Source organism: Rhipicephalus microplus, chromosome 6, assembly GCF_043290135.1.
Source record: "Rhipicephalus microplus isolate Deutch F79 chromosome 6, USDA_Rmic, whole genome shotgun sequence".
In the NCBI taxonomy this organism is placed as follows: Eukaryota; Metazoa; Arthropoda; class Arachnida; order Ixodida; family Ixodidae; genus Rhipicephalus; species Rhipicephalus microplus.
In genome coordinates, this window is record NC_134705.1 from 149,254,965 (window position 1) to 149,280,433 (window position 25,469).

General features: G+C 45.7%; 1 protein-coding gene and 1 non-coding gene across 2 annotated transcripts in view; both read left to right on the plus strand.

The window, feature by feature from the left end:
• The first annotated feature begins 983 nt into the window (after nucleotides 1-983).
• The window catches only part of LOC142766048 (uncharacterized), a 34,905-nt gene continuing 10,419 nt past the window's right edge, over nucleotides 984-25,469 (plus strand). Inside the window, exons 1-2 of the mRNA XM_075867868.1 lie at nucleotides 984-1,074; nucleotides 13,456-13,543. Coding sequence (XP_075723983.1) covers nucleotides 13,462-13,543 — 82 coding nt within the window. The 5' untranslated portion in view covers nucleotides 984-1,074; nucleotides 13,456-13,461. The remainder of the gene's footprint in view (nucleotides 1,075-13,455; nucleotides 13,544-25,469) is intronic.
• On the plus strand, nucleotides 20,578-20,650 carry TRNAA-CGC (transfer RNA alanine (anticodon CGC)). The gene has a single exon. It is a non-coding gene; the product is annotated as a tRNA-Ala (tRNA).

A 25,469-nucleotide genomic window follows, 5' to 3' on the forward strand; every position in this document is an offset into this window, starting at 1 on the left:
TAAAATTTAAAGTGTTGTTGGATCGCTATTCCCTAGTTTAGTTTTCTTGCAGGCCACGGGTTCAAAAGTTTAGGCTTCGCTAATCTAAATATTCTTTGGTTGACACAATAAACCTTATTAGGTAGGCGCCTTGGTGGTGTATCGTGGTGGGCCATTCCGGGAGGAGTTGATGTATGTCTTCGCCTACAAATTTTGAATTTTATTCACGATTTTTAGGACCATCATTTCTGCGAAAAAAAAAGGCCGGCGTAGACAGTGCCTAGCTGTAATCGTTGGATAAAGGTTTTCACAACCGTCTTATAGTTCTTCTGTAGCACTAGAGTGTGGCGTGTTACAAGCTAGTAAAATAGACAAAACGTTGTTGTTCACTTGCACTTTTTGAGCTTGGCCAACATACTGCGCGTGCTTCGGTCCTCAAATACCTCTGTTGTACGTAGTTATTTTTTCGGCGAGTTTTAACTCACTTATTTCTTACGTTGTTATAGCGTAACCAGCCATTACTTGCGCACAGCAAAGCGACAACAATAATCATCGTTTTTCGGGCCTGTAATTTTTACTTAACCCATTAAAACTATACTGACAGCGATTTACTTTTTTACCTATTGTACTTACTCGTATGCGTTCACGGCTAACATAAAATTATGAAAACTGGCTCGTTATAGCAGTTTTCCTTTTTTTTACATATAATCGCACAGCATCCATGATAGCTTTTTTTCAATTGACGAGGCGATGCTCCAGTTCAGCACAAGCACTTGTAAGCTTGATGTAGATGAATAAGCTACCCTCGACAAAAAAAAAAGCTCATACGCTTTGCCTATGAAATGTATAAGACAATCTGGAGCTGTCCCTATCTGCATAAAAACAATAGATACGCATGTGTACAAATAAGCTACATCTTTATATTCATAGGCGAACGAAACTACATCAAAGCAGCGAAAAGCATTGTAAAACCGCATAATATCTCATTGTTGTTCAAATAGGAGGTGAAGTATCCTGCCTTAAAACTGCGAATTTTAAGCACGATGGCTGGTTTTAGAACCTAAGCAAGCATTCGTCGCTGGGACTCCTTCCTGAGTAAGTTTTCTTGTGCTGACGTTTTTTGGGAATATTTCAAGTGCGCTTACACAACTACCATCACGATTGCGATATCAGGTTTAGAATAGCTGCGTTTGTCATACCTGCGCTACGTTATTGTAAAATGTTATATGGTAGCGTAAGCTGACTCAAGGTAGCACTTTTATTGTGGGAACTGGAGATTAGAACGTTACGTCAACAAAAACAAGAGAATCATATGCACAAAACTATCATACAAGATATAAAGGTGACAACGCGAAAACCACGCACTCTAGTTTTTATGACATACGATAGGCAGAGTGTTCAAAGCACACCAAATCACATGCACGGATAGATATATATTTCTACAGTAGAATGTTATTTTTCAGTTATCAGCGCCAATTCCCTTTTTAACCTTTTCGTATCCCTTTTTTGTATACTTAGTCTTCTTCTTCTTATACTTCTTTTTCAACTTTCGTAAACCGGTTACTTCGTGATAAAGAACGCTAAAGAAAGCTTTAGCTTCAAGTGCAAGGAAATTTGTGTTTAATGAGCAAGTAAACACCCATAACAATTATGTGGCCCCAGATACGCATAGGACTTGCAGTGCATGTCCTTCTAATCTCCTAATGTTGTCGACGCTTTACTACTGGAGAAATGCCAAGATGTTATAATCCAGATCAACGTTGACCCTGCAATCATAACTACAATTTTGAGGTGGTAGATATGAGAAAAGGATATGGCAGATTTAAAGGACTAGAATGAGACAAACTTTGCAGGCTTAAAGAGGAAGTTATAACATATACAGGAACGAAAATGTAGTTATACATGACATAACTGCCTTAGAAGAAATTAAACAGCTGAAGAAGGGCAGGGCAAATTCAATAATTGAAATTACTGAAAGATTGGCCCTCAGTTGTTAACTGCGACGAGTGATCGCATGAAAGTATTGCTGTTTCAGTTGATATGAAACAGAAACTGGTGAAAGTTGGAAGAACTTATGACTGAACTGATCATAGACCAAGGAACGGTACTTCGCCAGCCACATCGATGGCAGAATTTCATTGTCTTTAAAATATCTTGAAACGTTGTGATGAATTGGAACCTTTAATTCGAACATTGTTCGTGCATTATGAAGTAAGTGAATTGATTGATTGATTTGTGGGGTTTAACGTCCCAAACCCACTATTTGATTATGAGAGACGCAAAAGGAAGTAAGTGAAGCCTATATACTTTCACACATGCAGATTATCTGTTTGGTCCTTCGCCTGCGCACCTTAGTTTCTTTATTATTCAATTCTCATAAACTAGTGTAAAGTTCTCTCGCTATGCACACTATATGTAGGTTACGCGGCAGCCTTTTCAGAGCGCTCCCGAGATAGTGACGCGCGCCTACGCACACGAAAATTTTCTTGTCCTCATGACCTGTCAGGGCCTTGTGCTTTCATTAACCACTGTTGTTTACGTATGTCTGAGGAAACCTAGTGGAACATCGTTGCTCGAGTGCCAACCTTGCGTGAAAGTCATCAAAGTCTTGATTAGAAGGGCCACCATGCAAATTGCATGGAGTGAAAATAAAATGAAAGCAAGCATTGACTTACTTGTAACCCATGCAGAGTGTCAACATTTATGCGGGGCAAACTGAAAGTGCTCACTCACTGCGCTATAGCCGCAACAAGATACGTATACGGAATCGCCATTCTGACTTAGCATTCTTGGCTTTGCGCTGCTAAGCGCCACAATGTACGTTCAAATGACATCCATGATTGGCGCCCTCTGGTGACGTGAATAAAGAATACATATTGTAACATAGGAAAAGGGAACAAGAGATCACGCTTGTATACCAGGCCGGCTGGTCTTATTCTGACCTTCGTCTTCCTCCATCCCGCACTCCATACCAGCGGCCGATAACAAGAATGTCATCGAGATATACAGTACAGCTGTGGTCTTTCAGTGAACTCAGTACAGTATTCAAGGCCCATCAGAACGTACTCGTGGTCATTCGCAACACGAAAGGCATACGGATAAACTCATCAGGCTAGAAAAAGAACGAAAAGCCGTCTCGCACTTATCCTCTTCAACTACGTTGATCTGCCAATGCTCCACCTTCAAATCGAGATATGAAAAGAACCTCGAATTTATCAAGATATAAGTAGCATCGTCAATACTTAAAAATGGCTGTGAGTCCAGTATGTTGTGTTAGCTTCCTGCGTTCTACAGAAAACCGTAGACTGCCGTTGTTCTTGCGGACTAAATATATAGGTGCAGCCAAAGGGCTAGCAGATGCCTGATTTCATTAGCGGTGTGAATTTCTTCTACTTATTCGGCAATCAAGGTCTGCTGTCTTTCTGCATACAACCGTCACGGCAATAACACCGGTGGACGATTTTCAGTGTGTATATGATGTGGAAGTATGCCAGTGCAGAGAAGCTGTGCCGGGCTATCGGCAAAAATTTCTTTGTTCCTTTCGAGTATGGCTGATATCGCGAGCAGCATTGCTTGCTTACTTTGGGAGCTTTTATCCGAAGAACTACTTGGGATCAAGCTGTGGGTGTCGACGCCATCAACATCTATGTTTATTTGATCTTGACCAGAGATGATGTAGTCCGCTCTGAGAACCGGGTCGGCGGGTAGCTCCTCGAAGACTGGAACGGTGGTAAGGAACTTACTTCTGGCTTCGGTGTGTAGCTGCACGTGCATAGCACCAACACGCAACACGGTGCTGCCGAGGCCACCTAGAGGGGGCTTGGTCCAAGGCTGAAGGGTTGCAGAGGCATGCCGTCGAAGCAGTGCTATTCACAGCGCTTCAGTATCTACTAGCGCCGTGAGTTCCCGGGGACCTAAACAAGGGCTCGAATTGTTGGAAGTTGTCGCTTAGAAAATTGAATGCCTTGAAGCGTTGCTTGTGGGCAGCTCTTGTAGTCGTGCCAGTAGCACCCGCACGAAAATCATCAGGGCCGCGTGGTCATGGCGTCCTATGCGGAGACCGCAGGAAGGCGGCATATAGCAGTTTTCCGTAACCCAGCTTCCCATCGGTAGAGAGCCTGGATGTCCTTCTCAGCTGAATGCACAGACACTATGGCCCTGTGTGTCAGATTGTAAAGCCTATCGATGACATGCTATGTGGCTCCCGGGAAGGGTCAGGCCATGTCGATTGCGCCATTGTGACGTAAGAAGAGGAAGAAGAGACAACGACTGTGTACCAGGCCGGCTGTTCCTAATATGACCTTTAATGATGATGATAATGATGATGACGATGATGGTGATGAAGATTATGATGATGGTGGTGGGATGGGGTTCGTGGTGGTGGTGGTGGTGGTGGTGGTGGTGGTGGTGGTGGTGGTGGTGATCTTCTCGTATTGCTGGCATTCGCCCACAAAGGAAACTGGACAAGAACCGCTTGTTCAAGTCCATGTCGCGTAGGAATTTCAACAGAGCTTTTGTCGCCTTTTGCTGCAATGGGTTCTCTCGGGCACTTGACAGAGTAGTGTCCACAGACATTTAGCTGTTGTCGATGCACACGAAAACGGACGCCAGTGACTGTCTCTGGCTGTAATACAATGAATAGTCGCACAGTATGTGGTGTATAGCGTCTCTTCGCAATACCAGACATCGCAAACAGCGTTGTAGGCCATTCCTATCACAAAGAAATAGGATTTTGTAAATGCCACTTCTAGCCATAAGCGATGAAGAAGGGTGGCTTCTCTTCGGTCCAGCCCAGTGGGCACGCGGAGAGCCATCAAAGAGGACAGGTGGTGTTGATGATTCCTCTCGTTGCTTGGTGGGCACCTTAGTGAGAACGTGGTTTCACGCGCAAGTCGTCAAAGATTACTGGCAGCATCGCTCCGCGAAAGTGGTATGGCTTCTTATCGTGTTCCTTCAAGAGCTGCCCGCGTGCCAGTATCGGCATGTTCGTTCCCTATGACGCCGCAGTGACTTGTCAGCCACTGAAACGTCACATGATGCACTTTCTCGTGTGAAGTGTGGAGAAGGCATCGAATTTAAAAAAAAAGCTATTCGTACGGCCCGCGACGCAGTGCTCAGAGCACAGATTGTAGGGCAGCCCTTGAGTCATTGAAAATCGACCATTTTTGTGGTGGTTCCCGATTGACCACACAAAGTGCAGCGCTCAAAACCGCTAGTTCCGCTGCTGTAGATGCTGTGGAGTGGTCAGTCTTAAAGCTGATGGTAACACCTCTTGCTCGGACAACAACTGCGCCTGACGAACACTGGTGGTTCGTGGAGCCATCGATATATACATGTATACTGTCTGAATATTTCTCGTGCAAAAAAGAGAGAGTTGTTTCAGTACGGATGACGAAAGCTCAGAGAAGCAGTATGACTGCTTCTGATTCTCTCTTGCAGGTATTTTACGAAGTGCTAGAACTATATCAAATATTTCAGCAATGAATATAAAAGTACAATCTGCTAATCGAACTTAAAAAAGACCCGTTCATTGATGGACAGAAGATGCCTACAGTAGCCTTTTCATTACGAATGAATCCCTTGTTTGTTTTTTTCTAAAAATATAATGGCACGTATGCATTCTGGGAAATTGGCCAAGTATGAGAAGTTTAAAATTCGAAAGGTCCATTGCAAATGTTCAGTGACTTAAATATAAAAAATAATTATGAATTGGTCATCATTCGAATTACAAATATTTAGGCCACGAGTAATACAGTTTTGAGCGTGTCTACCAGACTGCCGTAAAAACCTAATCAGAACAATTTAGAAGATCTTAGTTATGTTTACTACATTTTAAAAAGAAACATTTGAAGGCAAAACTAAAATGCTGCTCGTTTCGTATTTGAATGAAATTTCACACATCATCAAACACATCCCTGTGGGAGTATTCGAAACCTGAGGCGCCGAAGACCAACACAATGTCTTCAGTATAGGACAAGACTGTTTTTGAAAGGGGACCAATGGGAAGCCGTGCTCTCATACTGGAATTTCGTGGACCAAAGAGAAAGTAGTGAGCAATTTTCTCTGATTTTCCAGTGAATTAACCGAGGGGTGATAATGTCACACCAGCACCACGGCGAGGAACTAGTGGCTAAGGTACTCGGCCGCTGACCCGCAGGTCATGGGATGGAATCCCGGCGGTGGCGGCTGCATTTCCGATGAAGGCGGAAGTGCTGCAGGCCCGCGTGCTCAGATTTGGGTTCACGTTAGGGACCCCAGGTGGTTGAAATTTCCGGAGCTCTCCACTACTGCGTCTCTCATAAGGATATGGTGATTTCGGGACGTTAAACGCCGCTTATCAATCAATAAAAGGAACGACAGAAACTGATACGCAAGAAGCCAATCAATCAGCTAGCACTGAGAGGGAAAGTACAGGAATTCAGAGTGTCGCTGCAGAACAGGTACTCGGCTCTTAGTGAGAAAACCAACCTTAGCGTAGATACAATGAATGATAATCTGACGAGTATCATTACGGAGTGTGCAGTGGAAGTTGGAGGCAGGGTAGTTAGACAGAACACTGGCAAGCTTTCCCAGGAAACGAAGGACCTAATTAAGAAGCGTCAAATCATGAAAGTTTCAAGTACAACAGACAAAATAGAACTGGCAGAGCTTTCGAATTTGATTATTAGACGTAAGGTATGCGATGTAAGAAGGTATAACATGGAGAGAATTGAACACGCTCTGAAAAACGGAGGAAGTGTCAAAGCATTGAAGAGGAAACTTGGGATAGGCAAAAGTCGGATGTATGCCCTAAGGGACAAAGAAGGCAAAATAACTACCAATATGGATAGGATAGTAAAAATAGCGGAGGAGTTTTACAGAGATCTGTACAGTAGCCGAGACAACCACGACCTTAATACTATAAGAACTAGCAGTAACCCAGATTACACCCCACCAGTAATGATAGAAGAAGTCGGAAAAGCTTTGGAGAGTATGCAAAGGGGCAAAGCTGCTGGGGAGGATCAGGTAACATCAGATCTGCTGAAAGATGGAGGACAGATTGTGTTAGAAAAATTAGCCACCCTGTTTACGTGGTGTCTCCGGACGGGAAGAGTACCAGAGTCTTGGAAGAACGCTAACATCATCTTAATACATAAGAAAGGAGATGACAAGGACTTGAAGAATTACAGGCCGATCAGCTTGCTCTCTGTAGTATACAAGCTATTTACAAAGGTAATTGCTAACAGAGTAAAGAAAACATTAGAATTCAATCAACCAAAGGAACAAGCAGGATTTCGAACAGGCTACTCAACAATTGACCACGTTCATACTATCAATCAGGTAATAGAGAAATGCTCAGAGTATAACCAACCACTATACATAGCCTTCATAGATTACGAGAAGGCGTTTGATTCAGTAGAAATATCAGCCGTCATGCAAACACTGCGGAATCAGGGCGTAGATGAAGTATATATAAACATTCTGGAAGAAATCTACCGGGGATCAACTGCTACCATAGTGCTTCATAAAGAAAGCAACAGAATACCAATCAAGAAGGATGTAAGGCAGGGGGACACAATTTCCCCAATGCTATTTACCGCGTGCTTACAGGAGGTTTTCAGAAGCCTAGAATGGGAACAGTTAGGGATAAGAGTCAATGAAGAATACCTTAGTAACCTGCGCTTCGCCAATGACATTGCATTGCTGAGTAACTCGGGGGACGAATTGCAACTCATGATTACGGAGTTAGACAAGGAGAGCAGAAAGGTGGGTCTTAAAATTAATCTGCAGAAAACGAAAGTAATGTACAACAACCTCGGCAAGGAGCAGCGCTTCGAGATAGGTAATAGTGCACTTGAAGTTGTAAAAGACTATGTCTACTTAGGGCAGGTAATAACCGCAGAACCGAACCACGAGATTTAAGTAACTAGAAGAATAAGAATGGGGTGGAGCACATTCGGGAAGCACTCTCAAATTATGACAGGTAGATTGCCACTATCCCTCAAGAGGAAGGTATATAACAGCTGTATCTTGCCGGTACTTAGCTACGAAGCAGAAAGCTGGAGACTTACAAAGAGGGTTCAGCTTAAATTGAGGACGACGCAACGAGCAATGGAAAGAAAAATGGTCGGTGTAACCTTAAAAGGCAAGAAGAGAGCAGAGTGGATTAGGGAACAAACGGGGGTTAAGGATATCATAGCTGAAATCATGAAGAAGAAATGGACATGGGCAGGGCATGTAGCGCGTAGACAGGATAACCGCTGGTCATTAAGGGTAACTGACTGGATTCCCAGAGAAGGGAAGCGGGTTAGGGGGAGATAGAAGGTTAGGTGGGCAGATGAGATTAAGAAGTTTGCGGGTATAAATTGGCAGCAGCAAACACAGGACCGGGTTAACTGGCGGAACATAGGAGAGGCCTTTGTCCTGCAGTGGACGTAGTCAGGCTGATGATGATGATGACAATGATGATCAATCAATATTGTCAGACCAACCTTGTGTATGTATAAGTTTACTGAGAAGTCCTGGCAGGGAAATCTGGTTATTGTCACTTCTGATTTTCGGAGATGGCTCTAATGAGTTTTTCATAGGAAGTTTAGGCGTCTTCCTTTGCCTTGCGCTTCTTGCCAGCGCCCGAGCCCATTCGCAATTTTCGTCATTGCACTATACTCTTTTTATACGACAAATGTCTCAAGCGCCAGATACTCGAAATTTCCCCCGAATATTACCCTTTGGTGAATATCAGATTCATAACAGAAATCGGTTTGCAAATCCCCACAGCTTACACCAGTGCCGAAGTTTACCGCGGCATACCTACAAAAGGTGGTCAAGCAACTATTTTGAGAGCACCGAAACCTCGCTAGCTATCCCATGAATAGAAAGTCTCCCACAGGTCTGCACATAATAACCACTTAACTAGAGAACATGGAAAGTATTGTTAACTAAACTTTGTGCCGGCGGGAAAGTTTCTGCAGTAGATGGCGTAAATGCCTTCGTCAAATAATCTTATTAGGAGCGTGTGAATATTCGAGTTTTGGATTGGAATCAAATATTACTTCATCGAATATTTCAACCCAATTTCGAGTAGTTGGTATTCGACGATTCTAACAGATCTACAAAACAAATATCGAAAACGCTAGAAAAGCCAATGCTACATTTTTTCTAGGACGTGGGGTTGTTGAAACGAACACTAAGGCTGTATGTACTTGGCTTTTGATAAAAAGCTCACTGATTTCCGATTTCAAAAGCGACCGCATGTTCACAATGATGGGGGTTGTGTCGTTTTTAAACGTAATGGCTACAGCAATGAAAGCTAAACACACCATTGGAACTGCTTGCGTTCAAAAATACTCAGCACACTGAGCTTATACATTATAAAGAAGAATTTCTAAAGTACTGCATTGGGCCCATGATCTTAAGAAATGATGATCCTTTGAAGTACCGAAAAGAATATGGAGCTGTAGATTATCACTGCATAGGTGATTTTTTTTCGCGATAACGTCTCATTCCTGATTCTTTGTTGGCACGTAAACGCATTTTTTCAGCAGGAGCAAGCACAGCAGTATGACGGTGAGAGAGCCTGAAACTCGTTAGTGTGGAACCACCTGTGTTTCTGCATGCCAATTTGTACTCTCTCGGTTGCACTCTTTCACTGTGTTATCTGCCGGAAGGTGTGATGACATGTCATGTCTTGTTCTTTCTTTCACTTCTGAGTAAGTTTTCTTATATGAGATAACCAGTTTGATAGTTTGGGTACGATTCTGTATCTGTTCTGTTCGTTTGATATTCGATTCAACCTAACATTTCATTATAATAAGCTTAAGCAGTGCAATCTCAGGAGCGCCTAAACGCTTAAGCAGGGAATGACTTCGTTATTACATGCTTGCGAGCGCCCACTGCATAGCAGCACCGAGTTCCTCCCCTGACGTCACAGATAAGAACGCACAGCATGAATTTCGTGAAGCTTGCACTGGAAAAAGATTCAGCAGGCTGCTTAGCACAGCACCTACATTATTGCATGCGTTACAAAAGCATCTGTCCGGCATTCTTTTAACGAAATAGCCGGAAGCACATTGTTACCTCTCGCAGGAACGTTCAACAAAGTACGAGTCCAGTATTATAATACTGTTGTTTAAAAATAGAACCATTGCTTCATGCTTTTCTATTCCACTTTTTTTTGAAGTCAAGACACTTTTTTGTGTTGTTGTCGGTTTGTCGGAGCAATTTCGGTATCAGTATATGCTCTTGCTGCATTTTTAAAGTGCTTGGTGAGGAAAAATTGCCGCTTGTGCGCAATCCTTGTTCTGTTTTAAGCTTTTATTGTATACGGTTTGAATTACTTTTATCAGGAGCCTTGAAAAACACTGCACGTTTATTTTCGGCCAGAATAGAGCTTCAACATTTATTAGAGTAACATCGAGGCCGTGTCACCTTTTTGGAGAGTTCATTGACATCAGAAATTTGGGTCTCAGAACAGAGAAATAATAGTTTACAACTACGATATATAATGTATGCCGCAACATGCAAGGTGCCAGTCTCTATTTAGTATATTCTACTTTGTACGGGCACGGCACAAGATACTTATTGAAGATGCAGTTGTTGATGGTCAGCATAATGTTAAGTGTTTCAGAGTGGTAATTCATCAGCCTCGTGGTCGAGTTCTCTGCCTGCAGTTCTCCGCGGGATGACGGCTTAGGCAACAGCCCAAGTGTTGCCAAAATCATCATTACCTGACGACCTTGAAATATAAGTGTTTTGAAATGAGAGCTCACTACTTAGACGCGGACAGAAAGACAGACGCGTCTAAGTAGTGCGCTCTTATTTTAAAACAGTCATGTATCTCCAACTCGCCCAATCAACCATATCGAAATATAACGCCATGATTGCGCCACATCCCACCACATCGTTACTCTGTCAAAGGTGCACCAATAACCGGACGCAGTGCTAAGCTTGATAAAGTGCGCAAAGTTTGCAACCAATTTGATTCGGAGGGTAATGAAGAACAAAGGTTTACCAAGCATCTAAAGGGAAGCAGGGATGGCTGGATTGCTCGATTAGAATAATACGTTTCGCCTTCACGCCCTCGGACGCAAGTAATTGACAGATCTTGTGAGTTTTTTTTCAAATGTATCCTGAGAACATTTCGGCACGCCAACCAAGAGTGTCGTCGACCAACTGGCCCAACTTTTTATTTTACTACCTTATCCTGGAAAATTACGTACAAACTTTACACGGCATTTCAGAGCTAGACCTAAATATAACTTTATTTGCGTCCTGTGGCAATAATAACAACTTCTTTACATGCCAACAAGACACATCAGCTCTCACATTGGCAGGTGTATGTTGGAAAAACATTATTTTCAGCACGATTTTTACAAGCTAAGGGTCCGCAAATTTTTTTTAAGTTGGGCCATACTGAATGCACGGCGCGGGTATCGAAACACGACGCTCTATTATCTGTGGTCCTTTCACAATCGCATGGTTTGCAATATCTTCTTTGCGACGCTTCTTTTGGCCAGGGCTCGCACGCTGCGTCAGAATATACGTTGTGTCTTGTGATAAATGTCAGGTCCGCAGAACACTATAAGCCCTTCTCGCCGGACCCCTTCAACCACTTGACATTCCATCAGAGCCAATATTCCGCGTTTTCTTAAGCCTGCTTAGCCCCACCACAGTGGTCTAGCGGCTAAGGTACTCGGCTGCTGACCCACAGGTCGCGGGATCAAATCCCGACTGCAGCGGCTGCATTTCTGATGGAGGCGGAAAAGTTGTAGGCTCGTGTGCTCAGATTTGGGTGCACGTTAAGAACTCCAGGTGGTCGAAATTTCCGGAGCCCTCCACTACGGCGGCTCTCGTAATCATGTGGTGGGTTTGGGACGTTAAACCCCACAGTTCAATTAATCAAGAATAACAGTAAACATACGCGAATAAAAAAACTGGCTTCAATACTGCGCCCACACTCGGCTGCTGACTTACAGGTCGCGGGATCAAATCCCGACTGCAGCGGCTGCATTTTGTGATGGAGGCGGAAATGTTGTAGGCCCGTGTGCTCAGATTTGGGTGCACGTTAATAACTCCAGGTGGTCGAAATTTCCGGAGCCCTCCACTACGGCGTCTCTCAATCATGTGGTGGTTTTGGGACGTTGAACCCCACAGATCAATCAATCAAGAATAACATTGAACATACGCGAAAAAAACTGGCTTCAATACTGCGCACTGACACATGCAAACGAAAAGACGCAGAATGAGCAGCATGCATTTCTGCCAAGCATTTTGCCGAGACTACTGAACATGCTCGTCGTAGCAAAATCTAAGAAGGCACCGATGAAGCGGCGAGATAACTGATAACGAACCGACTTATATATAAACGCTCTGGAACTGTGCTTTTCAACACGTTGTGGGCGAGCGTCAGCACCTGCATATTCTTCCACGATGCGATCGAGCAATGTCCACAGTCATTCCTCGATGACGAGAAAGAACAAGTGCGTCCAGACCACAAATTCTCTTTCTGTCGTCGCGGCACAGCTCATGGAAGATACCATGAGCTGATGATGATCAGATTTATCGCGATGGAGGTAAACGACAATGATCATCTACAACGACTGCATTGTGCAGGTATATGGCGTCTCTATATTCTCTACGATGCATTTAGTATGACTAGAACACCCCCCCCCCCAGCCACCAGAAAAATGTGCAGAGATCTTTGCCAACCCTAGGCTATTTTAGATACCCTGAAGTTTTATTAATGAAGTATAAAAAAGTTCACAACTAAACACAGCATACTATTTACAACCAGTAAATATTGTATATAAATGTATACGCGCTTTGGCACTCATTTGCATGCGTGAGTAGTGAATGCGATGGGTCATTCATGTTAACACCATTATGCTGCTTTGCCCATTCATCATTATTCACTTCGTGGATATGCCGTAATATTTTATTGTGCCTGCTTCCGTGTAATATAGCAGCAAAATGTAACTGTCGAGCTCAAAGACTTCTTATTTCGCTCATTACGTATATATGTCTGTTTTTTTTTTTCGTTTGACCTTTGTGCTTTTAGCTGGCGGCTAGTTTGGAGTGGCCGGCCAATGTTCGCATGACATTGGAAATTATTGCTATCACATTCATTGCTTTTATCCTTGTGCGCAAGCTAGCAATTATTTACACATAATAATTGGTAGGGTGGCTTGAAGAGAGATTATGGTAACAATAATCTTTTGCGCAGGCGGAGAAGCAGACATTTCTTAAATCTAGTGCTATAGTTGGTAGGGCCTAGGCCTATAACGTGGGACATCTAGGCCTTGTTTCTGAGTCGCCTCCCGTACATATATTTCGTGACCTTGTTGAAAAGAAAAATTTAATGCATCGATCCCTATCCCTGAATCCCTGAATAAGTTAAAGTTGTGACTGAATGAAAACATTCTTTCTGAATACTGCGCTTCTTACGATTGCAGTGATTGCTTCAGCAAAAATAATAACGCTTTTTTTTTCTCTTTACAGTAAGTAATGGCCCACAAGTATTTGTCGTTTCGATTAGCCTTGCTCATCTCTCTTCTAGTGTTTATCATTTCTGCCGAAGGAAGAAAACGTAAGCATAAAGTTTCTTATTGATGATTAGAAACTATTGAAAAACGGAATTGAAAAGTTGCTTTTCTTTATGCATTTCGTAAAAAAACATCCATATGCGTCCATTTCCGTGAACATCTAACAGTGAGTACAGAACAACGGCTACCTTATCACAACACCTGTAAAAGTGTACACCTATATGTCTTGAAAACGTAACCCCGACTTCAATTACTTTGTTGTTTTTCAAGTATTCAGCTTTATTCGATAGAAGAAACGATTTATTCTCTTTTGAGCGAGTTTTGTTGCCGTGTGAGTGACCAAGGTTTATCCAGCTGAGTGGTTGCAGCAGCGTCCACGCTTGTTGACGACAGGCACACGGAGTTCCTGTAAGCAGCTCCTAAAAGCTTATAATAATATCCATTCTTCACACAAACCCTTATATATATATATATATATATATATATATATATATATATATATATATATATATATATATTATGCCTTGAAAAGTATTATGCCTTGAAAAAGACAGGGTTCCTGTCGAAACGTCGGCACAATAAAGAGTTGTTATGTGAAAGCGCATCTACTTTCATAATTATAACCTTGCGGCAACCGAAGTTATTTTCCTGCATATAAGCCTTTTATATATATATATATATATATATATATATGTATATATATATATATATATATATATATATATATATATATATTTATATATATATATATATATATATATATATATATATATATATATATATATATATATATATATATATATATATATTGTATGATGGCGTCCAGGACCCTCAAGACTCTCCTTTATTCTTTCGAGTATGTGCCCCACAACCTAAACTAGAGGGGTGATAATAAATATGTATAGATGTAAAGATGGGACACATAAATAATGCTCACACTCATTTTCTCCGTGAACTTGAGCAGCCGGTCCGGCCGAGACTTAGGCGGGAAAGGTACGGCGAACAAAGGGTTTAAGACGTGAAACGTGGACTATCTCGGAGGCATGGTAACGATGGTCCGAGGAACCCTCGACGGGAGTGACAAGCTAAATGACAGCAGATGTTCGTTCACAAACAACGTAAGGTCCGAGAAATTGGGACTGAAACTTTTCACACAATCCGGGTGTACGAACAGGCGTCCAAAGTATCGCTTCATCTCCAGGACGGAAGGTGACGTCTCGACTAAAGCTGTCATAGTGTTCCTTGCGGTCTAGTTGATTTGCCTCCGTGTTGAGTTGAGCACGTTGCCGTGAGTTAGCCAGCATGGAGACAAAAAATTCTGGCGTAGTCGTGGACGTTTTTGTCGTTACATTGAATAAAGAGGCCTCAATAGTGAATGTCGGCACACGACCATTGACGAGGAAGAAAGGTGAATACCTGGTGGTTCGTTGAACAACGATGTTGTGTGCAAACGTTATGAACTGGAAGATAGTTTTCCTAGTTATCGTGGTTCGGTTTGATGTAGATGGATATCATGTCATATATAGTCCGTCGGAATCGCTCTGTCAGGCCATTTGTCTATGGGTGGTAAGCGGATGTAGTCTTATGAACTGTGCCCCAAGTTTTTAGAATTTCATCAAGAATTGTTGACAGGAAGGCATTGCCTCGGTCACTCAACAACGTGCGAGGTGCACCATGACGCAACACAATGGCTTCTAAAAAGAAGGCGGCAACGTCTGAGGCGGAGCTTGTGCGTAGAGGAGCGGTCTCCGCGTATCGTGTGAGGTGGTCGATGGCTGTGACAATCCAGCGGTGGCCCGCTGGCGTTACGGGAAGTGGCCCGACGAGGTCTATTCCGACAACGACAGAAGGTGTATCGGGACATGGAATGGGTTATAATAGGTCAGCAGGAGCGGAAGTTGGTCGTTTCCGGCAATGACAAAGTACGCAAGATGCGACATGAATAGCCACAAAGGTAGAAAGACCAGGCAAGAAGAAACAGCACCTAACGCGGTTGTAGGTCTTCTGAAATTCTAAGTGTCCAGCTGATGGGTAGTCGGGCAATGCTTCGAGATATTGTTTTCGCAGAGAACGGGGAAGTACTGGCACCTACCGATGCCAATCCGCATTGTAAGTATAACGCTGCAGGACATTGTTCTCTAGCTTGAACCGCTGTAGCTGACGACATAGTCTGGCATTAGGTGAAGAAGGCGAGGCATTCAAGTATCCGACGATGCGGTTATAGTAGGAGTCGTCACGTTGGCACGCGGCAAACTGAGCGCCGCTGTTTAAGCATAGCGACCCCGTAACTGCCAGGGGTGATAACGTGAGTGAAGAGGAATCCGCTTCATCACCTGAGGGCTATTAAGGATGCGTGGTTGGATATGAAAGTGGCAGAAGGCAGCGAGAGAGAGCATCGGCATGCTGACGCTGTTTGCCAGACCTGTACACAACATTAAAAGTGTACTCTTGCAAACGGAGTATCCAGCGACCGAGGAGCCCAGACAACTTCTTCTGCGAGGATAATCAGCATAGGGCATGGCAGTCGGTAATCACAGTGAAGTGGCGTCCATACAGATAAGGTCAAAATTTCTAGATGGCCCAAACGACAGCGAGACATTCCTGCTCTGTTATCGAGTAGTTCGGCTCCGCAGGTGTTACAGCGTGGCTGGCATATGCAACTACTCGCTCGGGTGAAATGTCGTCGCACTGGAGGAGGACAGCACCGATTTTATGACCGCTGGCATCTGTGTGCAGGACAGTGGATGCACTCTCATCGAAGTGACGGAAAACCTGGTCTGATGTCAAACCATGCTTAAGGGCTTGGAAAGCGTACTAGCACTCCTCAGTCCAAGTGAGGGTCGTTCCCGACGTCAGAAGCTTGTGTAACGGCCCCGCAATGGCAGCAGTGACTGATGAAGTGGCGGAAGTAAGACGCCAGACCCACAAAACTTCGCAATTGTTTTTGACTGCCCGGACGTGGAAAACTCATTACGCCATCAACTTTGTCGGGGTCGTGTCAAAAGCCATCTACAAGGTGACTCGATACTTCGATGCTTGTGCTGGCGAAGTGGCATTGCGTCTACCATGCCAGCGTTCCAAATGCACGTTAGAACTTCGTCCAAACGCTTAAGGTACCGAGGAAAAGTAGAAGAATAAATTACGATGTCGTGTAAATAACATAAGCAGGTTTTCCACTTGAGACCACGTAAGACAGTGTCTATCATGTACTCGAATGTTGCTGAAACATTGCAAAAGCCAAAAGGCATAAACCTGTAAAGCCCTTCAGACGTTCCAAAGGCTGTTTTATCTTTGTCTGCTTCACGCATAAGTAATTGCCAAATCCCGAATCGAAGGTCGAAGCTGCAGAAATATTCTGCGCCTTGTAGGGAGTCGAGGGCATCATATATGCGTGAAAACGGATACACATATTTTTTCGTAATCTTATTGAGCGTTCTGTAGTGAACACAAAAGCAGACAGAGTCATTCTTTTTCCAGACCAACACCACAGGAGACAACCAAGAGCTGGATGAAAGTCGAATATTATCCCGTTTGAGCATGTCGGCGACATTTTCCTCAATGATTTGCCGTTCCGCCGAAGACAGACGGTATGGGCGCCGGCGTACAGTGGAGCTGCGTACGGTTTTGATGCTGTGCTTTGCCACGAAGGTGCGGCCCAGAACTTTGGAATGAACGTCAAACGAAAGACTGTGCTTTTGGAGAAGGTCTAAAAGGTCTCTCTTTTGCTCTGCAGTGAGGTGAGAACTTGTGGTAGCATTTAAAGCAACAGTGATATCAGTTGTAACAGAAAAAGACGGTGATTCTGCGTGAAGGGAAACCAGCAAAAAAGGCTCGCTGTCAGCGAAGCAGCTCACAGCAGTGCCCTGGTGCAGCATCGCTGGCGAAGAAGTTGGGTTCAAGGCGGTGACCAATGCTTTACCGTTCATAAACCGCACAAGGCCGCGTGCAATGGTAAGCCCCGCAGTTTGGAGTGAACTGATGGAGCTATGAACACTTCAACGGTAACTATAGTATCCGAAGCGATCGTGAGAATTTGTTCATCTCCTGGCTAAATGAAACAATCAGCGGCAGAAACGAAACGGAAGCTGTATGAATTGACATCGGAAGAACTCTCAGTATCTGACATATGAATTACTCACAGGCGACACGATATAAAAACTGATGCTGAAGAAAGGAATCCCCATCCTAACGTGGCTGTGTGAGTGCACAAAGGAAGTACAAGAAACAGAATGGGGTGAAGGATGCCATCTATGAAAACGCGGACTGTACAAACACTTGAAGGCTGAATATGGACTGCGTCTGCGCAACGAAGGGGAGGGCCATTGTATAGAGTCCTAACTTTTTCAAGCGGGCACAAAACACTGCACGAATTGAGGAAAGGGATGCGCCTGTGTCTACCAGTGCCTCTATCTGTATACCTTCAACGTACACCAATAAAACATTGAATGGGTGGTCTGGAGGCGTTTCACACAGTTTGAAAGATGCAGCTTTCCTTCCCGAAGCTCCACTCTTTAGTTTTCCAGTTGGTGGTCGGGAATCGAAGTAGAAGGCTGGAGTAGAGAAGAGGAACGCCACATCGGTGAACGTGAGTGACGACACGAGAAACGGTAACTGCCAACTGAGCTGAAGTTCTGCGGAGACGGCGACCGACGTGCGCTGTTCTGATACAGTCGGCTATGGGTGGTCCAGTGGGGTAGAAGTCGACCCGTTAAAAGTCATCGTAGCTTCGTCTTTCGTCTTGCTGACGGCGTCCGCAAAACCTTGAAATATGACCATGGATGCCGCAACAGAAGCAAGCTGGCCGCGTAATGCGCCAGGGGTTGTAAGACTGGGAGGATGGTCACGGTGCGAGTGAGTTGAACGAACCATGCACTCTGCGCGCTAGTAGCTGCCTTGGGCTTTGCAGGGGTGCAGGTGTCTGAGCAGCAACCTGAGCGTAAGTTGGCATGGCCACAGGATGTGAGCTCCGAACGGGTGTGCCAGTCATCAAGGGCAGTTCCTCCCTCACGACATCACGTAGACTAGTAGCAGGTGGCGTCGTTCGAATGTGAAGGTGGCCAGGTGAAGCCTCTGCATGACGTTCTTCGCGGATGACAGAGCGGATCAACGAACGCAGCTCTCTTGTGTCATGACTCGAGCTCAGATCAGACGTACCAGGTTGCACCCGAGTGGTCTGAAGCTCCTCAAGGCGCTGACAGGTAGCGACAACAACAGCTACGATCTGGGGATTCTGCACCACAAGCGCAATAAAAGCGAATGTCACAATGCCTTTAGGCAGGTGGCGCACACAGTCGTTTTCCGCCGTATGATAGCCGATGCGGCAGCAGAAGGCGAGAACATCTTCAATGTAAGAAATCTAAGACTCACCGGAGCGTTGAACACGTGCACCAAGCCTCTTCATGGCGATATTCGAGCACACTGACGGGTTGGCGAAAATCTGGTAGAGCTGATGTGTAAAGGCGGGACATGTCGGAAAATCAGATTACTGGCAGCATCGCCCAGATTACTGGCAGGCTCATCCCAGTTGTTGATGGCACTCACGGGGTCATACTCCTCGAGCCAGTCTTCAACGTCTTTACCCGGGAGCCCTTCGAACAGCGGAGGATTGTTTTAAGGGCTGGTGACCTTATTAGAAGGGATTCTTGGCGGTGGGAGCGGTGGCGAAGCTGGCGCTTGGTTGGTCGGCTTGGGACATTACCAAACCCAGGTCGTTTGAGCGGCAGCCTGAACGGAGCTCCAGGGAAGTGTTCTAGAAGACGTTGGATCATTGACTGATTCGTGGGGTTTAACATCCCAAAACCACCATATGATTATGAAAGACGCCGTAGTGGAGGTGTCAGGAAGTTTCGACCAGCTGGGGTTCTTTAACGTGCACCAAAATCTGGGTACACGGGCTTACAACATTTCCACCTTCATCGGAAATGCAGCCGCCATAGCCGGGACTTGATCCCGCGACCTGCGGGTCAGCAGCCGAGTACCTTAGCCACTAGACCACCATGGTGGGGCTGGAAGACGCTGGAGGTGTTGGAGAGCGCGAGAGGACGCAGGAACCGGGTAGCACTCTCCACCACTTGTAAGACGGCGTCCCAGATCCTCAACTCTCTTCTTTGCTGTCTCGAGTATGTGCCCTCAACCCAAACTGGAGTGGTGATGATGAGTATTTACAGATGAAAAGAGATGGGACGCTGAAATGATGCACACACACACACACACACACTATATATATATATATATATATATATATATATATATATATATATATATATATATTTTTTTTCTTTCTTCCTATTTACATTCCATTGGTTATAATAACTTCCCCTGTACATTCCTTGGCATTACTGTCTGTTATATCTCATTAATATTGTGTTAAAACACGGAAATACGAGCCCTTATTTCATTGAACGAGGGTCTCGTACTGGCAGACTTGGTGTGTTTAGGTTGTATAAGAGGGACAATTAATCAGCTGCCCGCTCATAATTAGTGCACGTGCTACGTGACGCCAAACATGCGAATAAGAGTGTTTTCAGACTCGTTGTTTGGCTTATAGATGGCGCTGACTGTCACTCCTACTTCTAAATTCACGTATAAACCCCAAAAAGTGGATAGAGGGACGGCCGCTGTGATAGCTCAGTGGCTAGAGCATCGAACGCGTTATTCGAAGGTCGTGGGTTCGATTCCTGCTCACAGCTGGTAATTTTTTCATCCACTTTTCTTTCTTCTTTCTTCCTATTTACATTCCATTGGTTCTAATGACTTCCCCTTTACATTCCTTGGCATTACTGTCTGTTATATCTCATTATTTTTGTGTTAAAACACGGAAATACGAGCCCTTAGGTGTACACTTCTCTCCCTTATTTCATTGAACGAGGGTCTCGTACTGGCAGACTTGGTGTGTTTAGGTTGTATAAGAGGGACAATTAATCAGCTGCCCGCTCATAATAAGGTCACGTGCTACGTGACGCCAAACATGCGAATAAGAGTGTTTTCAGACTCGTTGTTTGGCTTATAGATGGCGCTGACTGTCATTCCTACTTCTAAATTCACGTATAAACCCCAAAAAGTGGATGGAGGGACGGCCGCTGTGATAGCTCAGTGGTTAGAGCATCGAACGCGCTATTCGAAGGTCGTGGGTTCGATTCCTGCTCACAACTGGTAATTTTTTCAACCACTTTTCTTTCTTCTTTCTTCCTATTTACATTCCATTGGTTCTAATAACTTCCCCTGTACATTCCTTGGCATTACTGTCTGTTATATCTCATTAATATTGTGTTAAAACACGGAAATACGAGCCCTTAGGTATACACTTCTCTCCCTTATATATATATATATATTGTCACGGTACAGCGTGAACCAAAGGCAGATAAACGTTGACACAGGGACTCTCAGCAGCCAAACAGCAAGATCGCCTTCTTTATCTTCAATCAGCCAGAGCTCCACTACCTGGTGTCCGCCAAATCCCCTTATCATCGTTTTGGTCCACCAGTACACACGCGTCATTTGCCCCCCCCTCTTAATGAGCATCGCCCCGATGCTAAACCAGTAGTGCAGTTTTTTTTTTGTTCTTTAAGAAGTTTCTTGCGCAGTCACTACCTTTCATAAGGCTTCATGCGCACAACGTGGACTAGTGCTGGACGGTGCTGGCGAAGCCTCGTACTATGTGAATTGTCGGGGACGACCTCGTAGGTAACATCACTCAGTCGTCGCAGTACTAGATATGGCCCAAAGTATCTCCTTAGGAGTTTTTCAGAGAGTCCTCGTTTGCGTATGGGCGTCCAAACCCATACTCTGTCGCCGGTCTGGTAAACGACTGTTTTGCGGCGAGAATTGTAGCGGCTCGCGTCGTACTCTTGTTGTTGCTGGATTCGCAGGCGTGCTAGTTGTCTTGCTTCTTCCGCCCGTTCTGTAAACATCTTGGCGTCCGGTTCGATGTCGTCGCATTCGTGCGCTAGCATCGCATCCAACATGGTTCGTACTTCCCTTCCGTGAATTAGGCTGAACGGGGTCATCTGGGTTGTTTCTTGCTTGGCAGTGTTGTAAGCAAACGTGATATATGGCAAGATTTCGTCCCAATTTTTGTGCTCGACGTCTACGTACATAGAAAGCATGTCTTCAATTGTTTTGTTCAGACGCTCTGTAAGCCCGTTCGTTTGCGGGTGGTAGGCGGTGGTCTTACGATGGGTTGTTCCACTCAGCATGAGGACTTGTTCCAAAAGAGCTGCCGTAAATGCGGTTCCTCTGTCTGTGATTACGACGCTTGGTGCACCATGCCGCAGGACAACGTTCTCGATGAAAAATTGTGCCACCTCCGCTGCTGTACCTCTCTGGATAGCCTTTGTTTCAGCATAACGGGTAAGGTAATCAGTCGCGACAATAACCCAGCGGTTCCCAGCAGTAGAAGTAGGAAGTGGGCCCAAAATATCCATGCCAATCTGGTCGAATGGTGTTCTTGGGACCTGCACGGGCTGCAGGAGGCCAGCTGGTTTAGTCGGGGGTGACTTCCGTCGCTGGCAGTCGAGGCAAATACGAACATGGTGTTTTACGGCTATGGTCAGTCTTGGCCAGAAGTAGCGCTGCCGTACTCTGGCCAACGTTCTTGTGTAACCTAAGTGGCCTGAAGTCACCTCGTTATGGCATGCTTCGAGTACTTCGGAGCGAAGGGCTGCTGGGATGACGAGCAAATAAGCAGATCCTGTCGAAGAGAAGTTTCTTTTGTATAGTACTCCGCTCCGTAAGCAAAATGATGACAGCGCTCTTACGAAAACAGTTGGTGCCTTCTGAGATCTTCCCTCCAGGTAATTAATTAGGGCATGTAACTCAGGGTCGCCACGTTGTTGCTGTGCAATAGCGGTTGAGTCAAGCACGCCGAGAAATGCTGTTTCCTCCTCATCGGATAGAGTTGCCGATTCAATGGGTGAGCGGGATAGACAGTCAGCGTCCATGTGGCGCTTTCCTGACTTGTATACGACAGTCATGTCGTACTCCTGCAGCCTGAGACTCCAACGCGCTAATCTCCCGGTAGGATCTTTAAGATTTGTCAACCAACACAGTGAGTGGTGGTCGCTGATGACTTTGAAAGGGCGGCCGTATAAATACGGACGAAATTTTGTGACCGCCCATACCACGGCGAGGCATTCTTTCTCAGTCGTGGAGTAATTGGTCTCGGCGCGTGTTAGTGTTCGGCTTGCATAGGCGATTACTCTTTCTGTGCCCTCTTGCAGCTGCACAAGCACAGCTCCCAAACCAATATTGCTGGCATCAGTGTGTAGCATCGTTGGCGCTTTCTCATCAAAGTGGGCAAGCACTGGAGGCGTCTGTAGTCGCTGGCGGAGGTTCTTAAAAGCAGCTTCCTCTTCGTTGCTCCATTGGAAAGCAACGTCTTCTCTCGTGAGGCGGGTCAACGGTGATGCGATGCGTGCGAAGTCTGCGATGAATCGCCTATAATACGCACATAGTCCGAGAAATCGTCTGACAGCCTTCTTATCAGTCGGCACCGGGAACTGTGCAACAGCTGCGATCTTTTCAGGATCAGGACGAACGCCTGCGTGACTGACAACGTGGCCAAGAAATTGCAGCTCTTCATAGCAAAAGTGGCACTTTTCAGGCTTCAACGTCAAGCCCGCAGACCGTATGGCTTGTAAAACTGCCTCAAGTCTTTTAAGGTGCTGGTCAAACGTTGCGGCGAAAACTACGACATCATCAAGGTAGACCAAGCAGGTTTTCCACTTTAACCCAGAAAGTACGGTATCCATAAGTCTGAAAGGTAGCAGGCGCTGAACATAAACCAAAGGGCAAGACTTTAAATTCATATAAGCCATCTGGTGTCACAAAAGCAGTCTTCTCGCGGTCTCTTGGGTCTACCTCGATTTGCCAATACCCACTCCTTAAGTCCATCGATGAAAAGTAACGAGCATGTCGAAGTCTGTCGAGAGAGTCATCTATACGAGGAAGTGGATACACGTCTCTCTTTGTCACCTGATTGAGTTTTCGGTAATCTACACAGAAGCGCAGGCTGCCATCTTTTTTTCTAACGAGGACTACAGGTGACGCCCAGGGGCTTTTTGAGGGCTGAATGACGTCATCTTCTAGCATTTTGTCGACTTGCTCTTGGATCACTTCGCGTTCCTTTGCAGCCACGCGATAGGGGTTTTGGTGAATTGGTCTCACCATGTCCTCGGTAATGATTCGATGCTTGGTGAGAGGCGTGCGGCCAACTCTTGATGTTGTCGAAAAACAGTCTTTGAATTCGGCCAGTAGCTCAAAAAGCCTCTTTCGCTCGTTCTTAGGCAAAGCAGTGCTAACGTCAAGGACTGGTGTCGAATCAAGTTTTGGTGCCTCGTCGACTACTGCCAAGCAGCCTTCTGCGTCTGTGATATCGTCGAAGTAAGCGACGGCCATGCCTTTTGGAAGGTGCCGGCGCTCATCACTAAAATTTGTCAGAAGCAAGTCCGTGCGTCCAGCGGCGACACTGACGATACCTCTTGCGACGGAAATGCCGTGTGTGAAAAGGAGCGAGGTTATTCGATCTGCTACTCCTTCGCCGTCAAACTGGACAGCGGCTGCCACAGAAACAAGCGTGCATGACCGAGGAGGGAGAATTACATCGTCATCAGTTAGACGCAATTGGTTTGGTCGCGCCTGTGTACAATCAGGTGCGCCCGAACTGTTGCGGAATGTAATCAAACTGTCTGGGATATTGATGACGGCGCCGTACTCTCGTAAGAAGTCCATACCAATAATTAGATCCTTGCAGCATGCGGCGGGAACGACGAACGACGCAACGAAAGAAGAACCTCCTATGTCAATTCTCGCTGTACATCTTCCAGAGGGCATCAATAACTGACCACCTGCCGTCCTTATTTGAGGGCCTGTCCACGGTGTCTTCACTTTCTTGAGGCGGATGGCGAGGTCCTAACTGATGATAGAAAAGTCGGCACCGGTGTCGACTAAGGCTGTTACTTTCTGGCCGTCAAGAAAAACACTCAGGTCAGCGGTCACAATGTCGTCGCTCTCACGTCTTGTCGAATTTGCAGCGTCGTGTAATGGGGGCTTTTCGTCGTCATCTTCATGGCCTGCAACCTTACCCCCGGAGGTCGCCGCCCTCAGTTTCCCCGTCGCGGGCTGGGTGACCTTCTTGCGTTAAGGTCTGCGGAGGTACGTCGGTGTGACGAAGGTGAATAAGCAGGAGAAGGAGAGCGGGATTGACGTCCCAAACCTGGCTGGCGGGTAGGTATTGCCTCCTCGTCAGAAGTACGGTATTCGTAAAAGTGAGAACGGGCTCCATGGAAAGAGGCGTCCTCCCGGCGTGGTATGTATTCTTCGTTCGCCCGTCGATCGTCAGACCATGTTCGAAGAGGGCGGAACGGATCACTGCGGTGCCAGCAATGACGGGCAATATGACCTGCACCTCCGCAGTTAAAGCATAGTGGACGTCGATCGATTGTGCGCCATGCGTCTGTTCTTCGGAGGGGTGGACGTCTGAACCTCCCTTCTTGCGACGATGTCCATGGTGCTGCTGTGGACGCCTGGTGGTACGTCGGTTGGCTTGGCGGTCGGCTCAAGGTCTGCTCTTGCCGTGGTGACGTAGGGGCCGTCGGCACTGGGTGATATGGCGGCGATGTACCAGATGGTGAACGTCGCAGAGCATCGGCATAGCTCATGGGACGGTGCTCGTCACCAGGACCAGTGGTAGAAAATGCGTGGCGGATTTCGTCGCGTACCAGTTCAGCGACGGACGCAACGGGGGTTTGAGCAACTGGATTTCGGAACTTTTGCAGTTCTTCGCGAACTATCTCCCTAATGAGGTCTCGCAGGGAGCTTTGATCCTCAGGTATGGCGGCAGCATTGATTGGGGTGCTGCTAGACATTCGATGATACTGCCGGCATCGTTGATGGAGCGCCCGCTCGATAGCCGTAGCCTCCTTGATGAAGTCAACTACGGTACTTGGAGGGTGGCGCAGTAGCCCGGCGAAA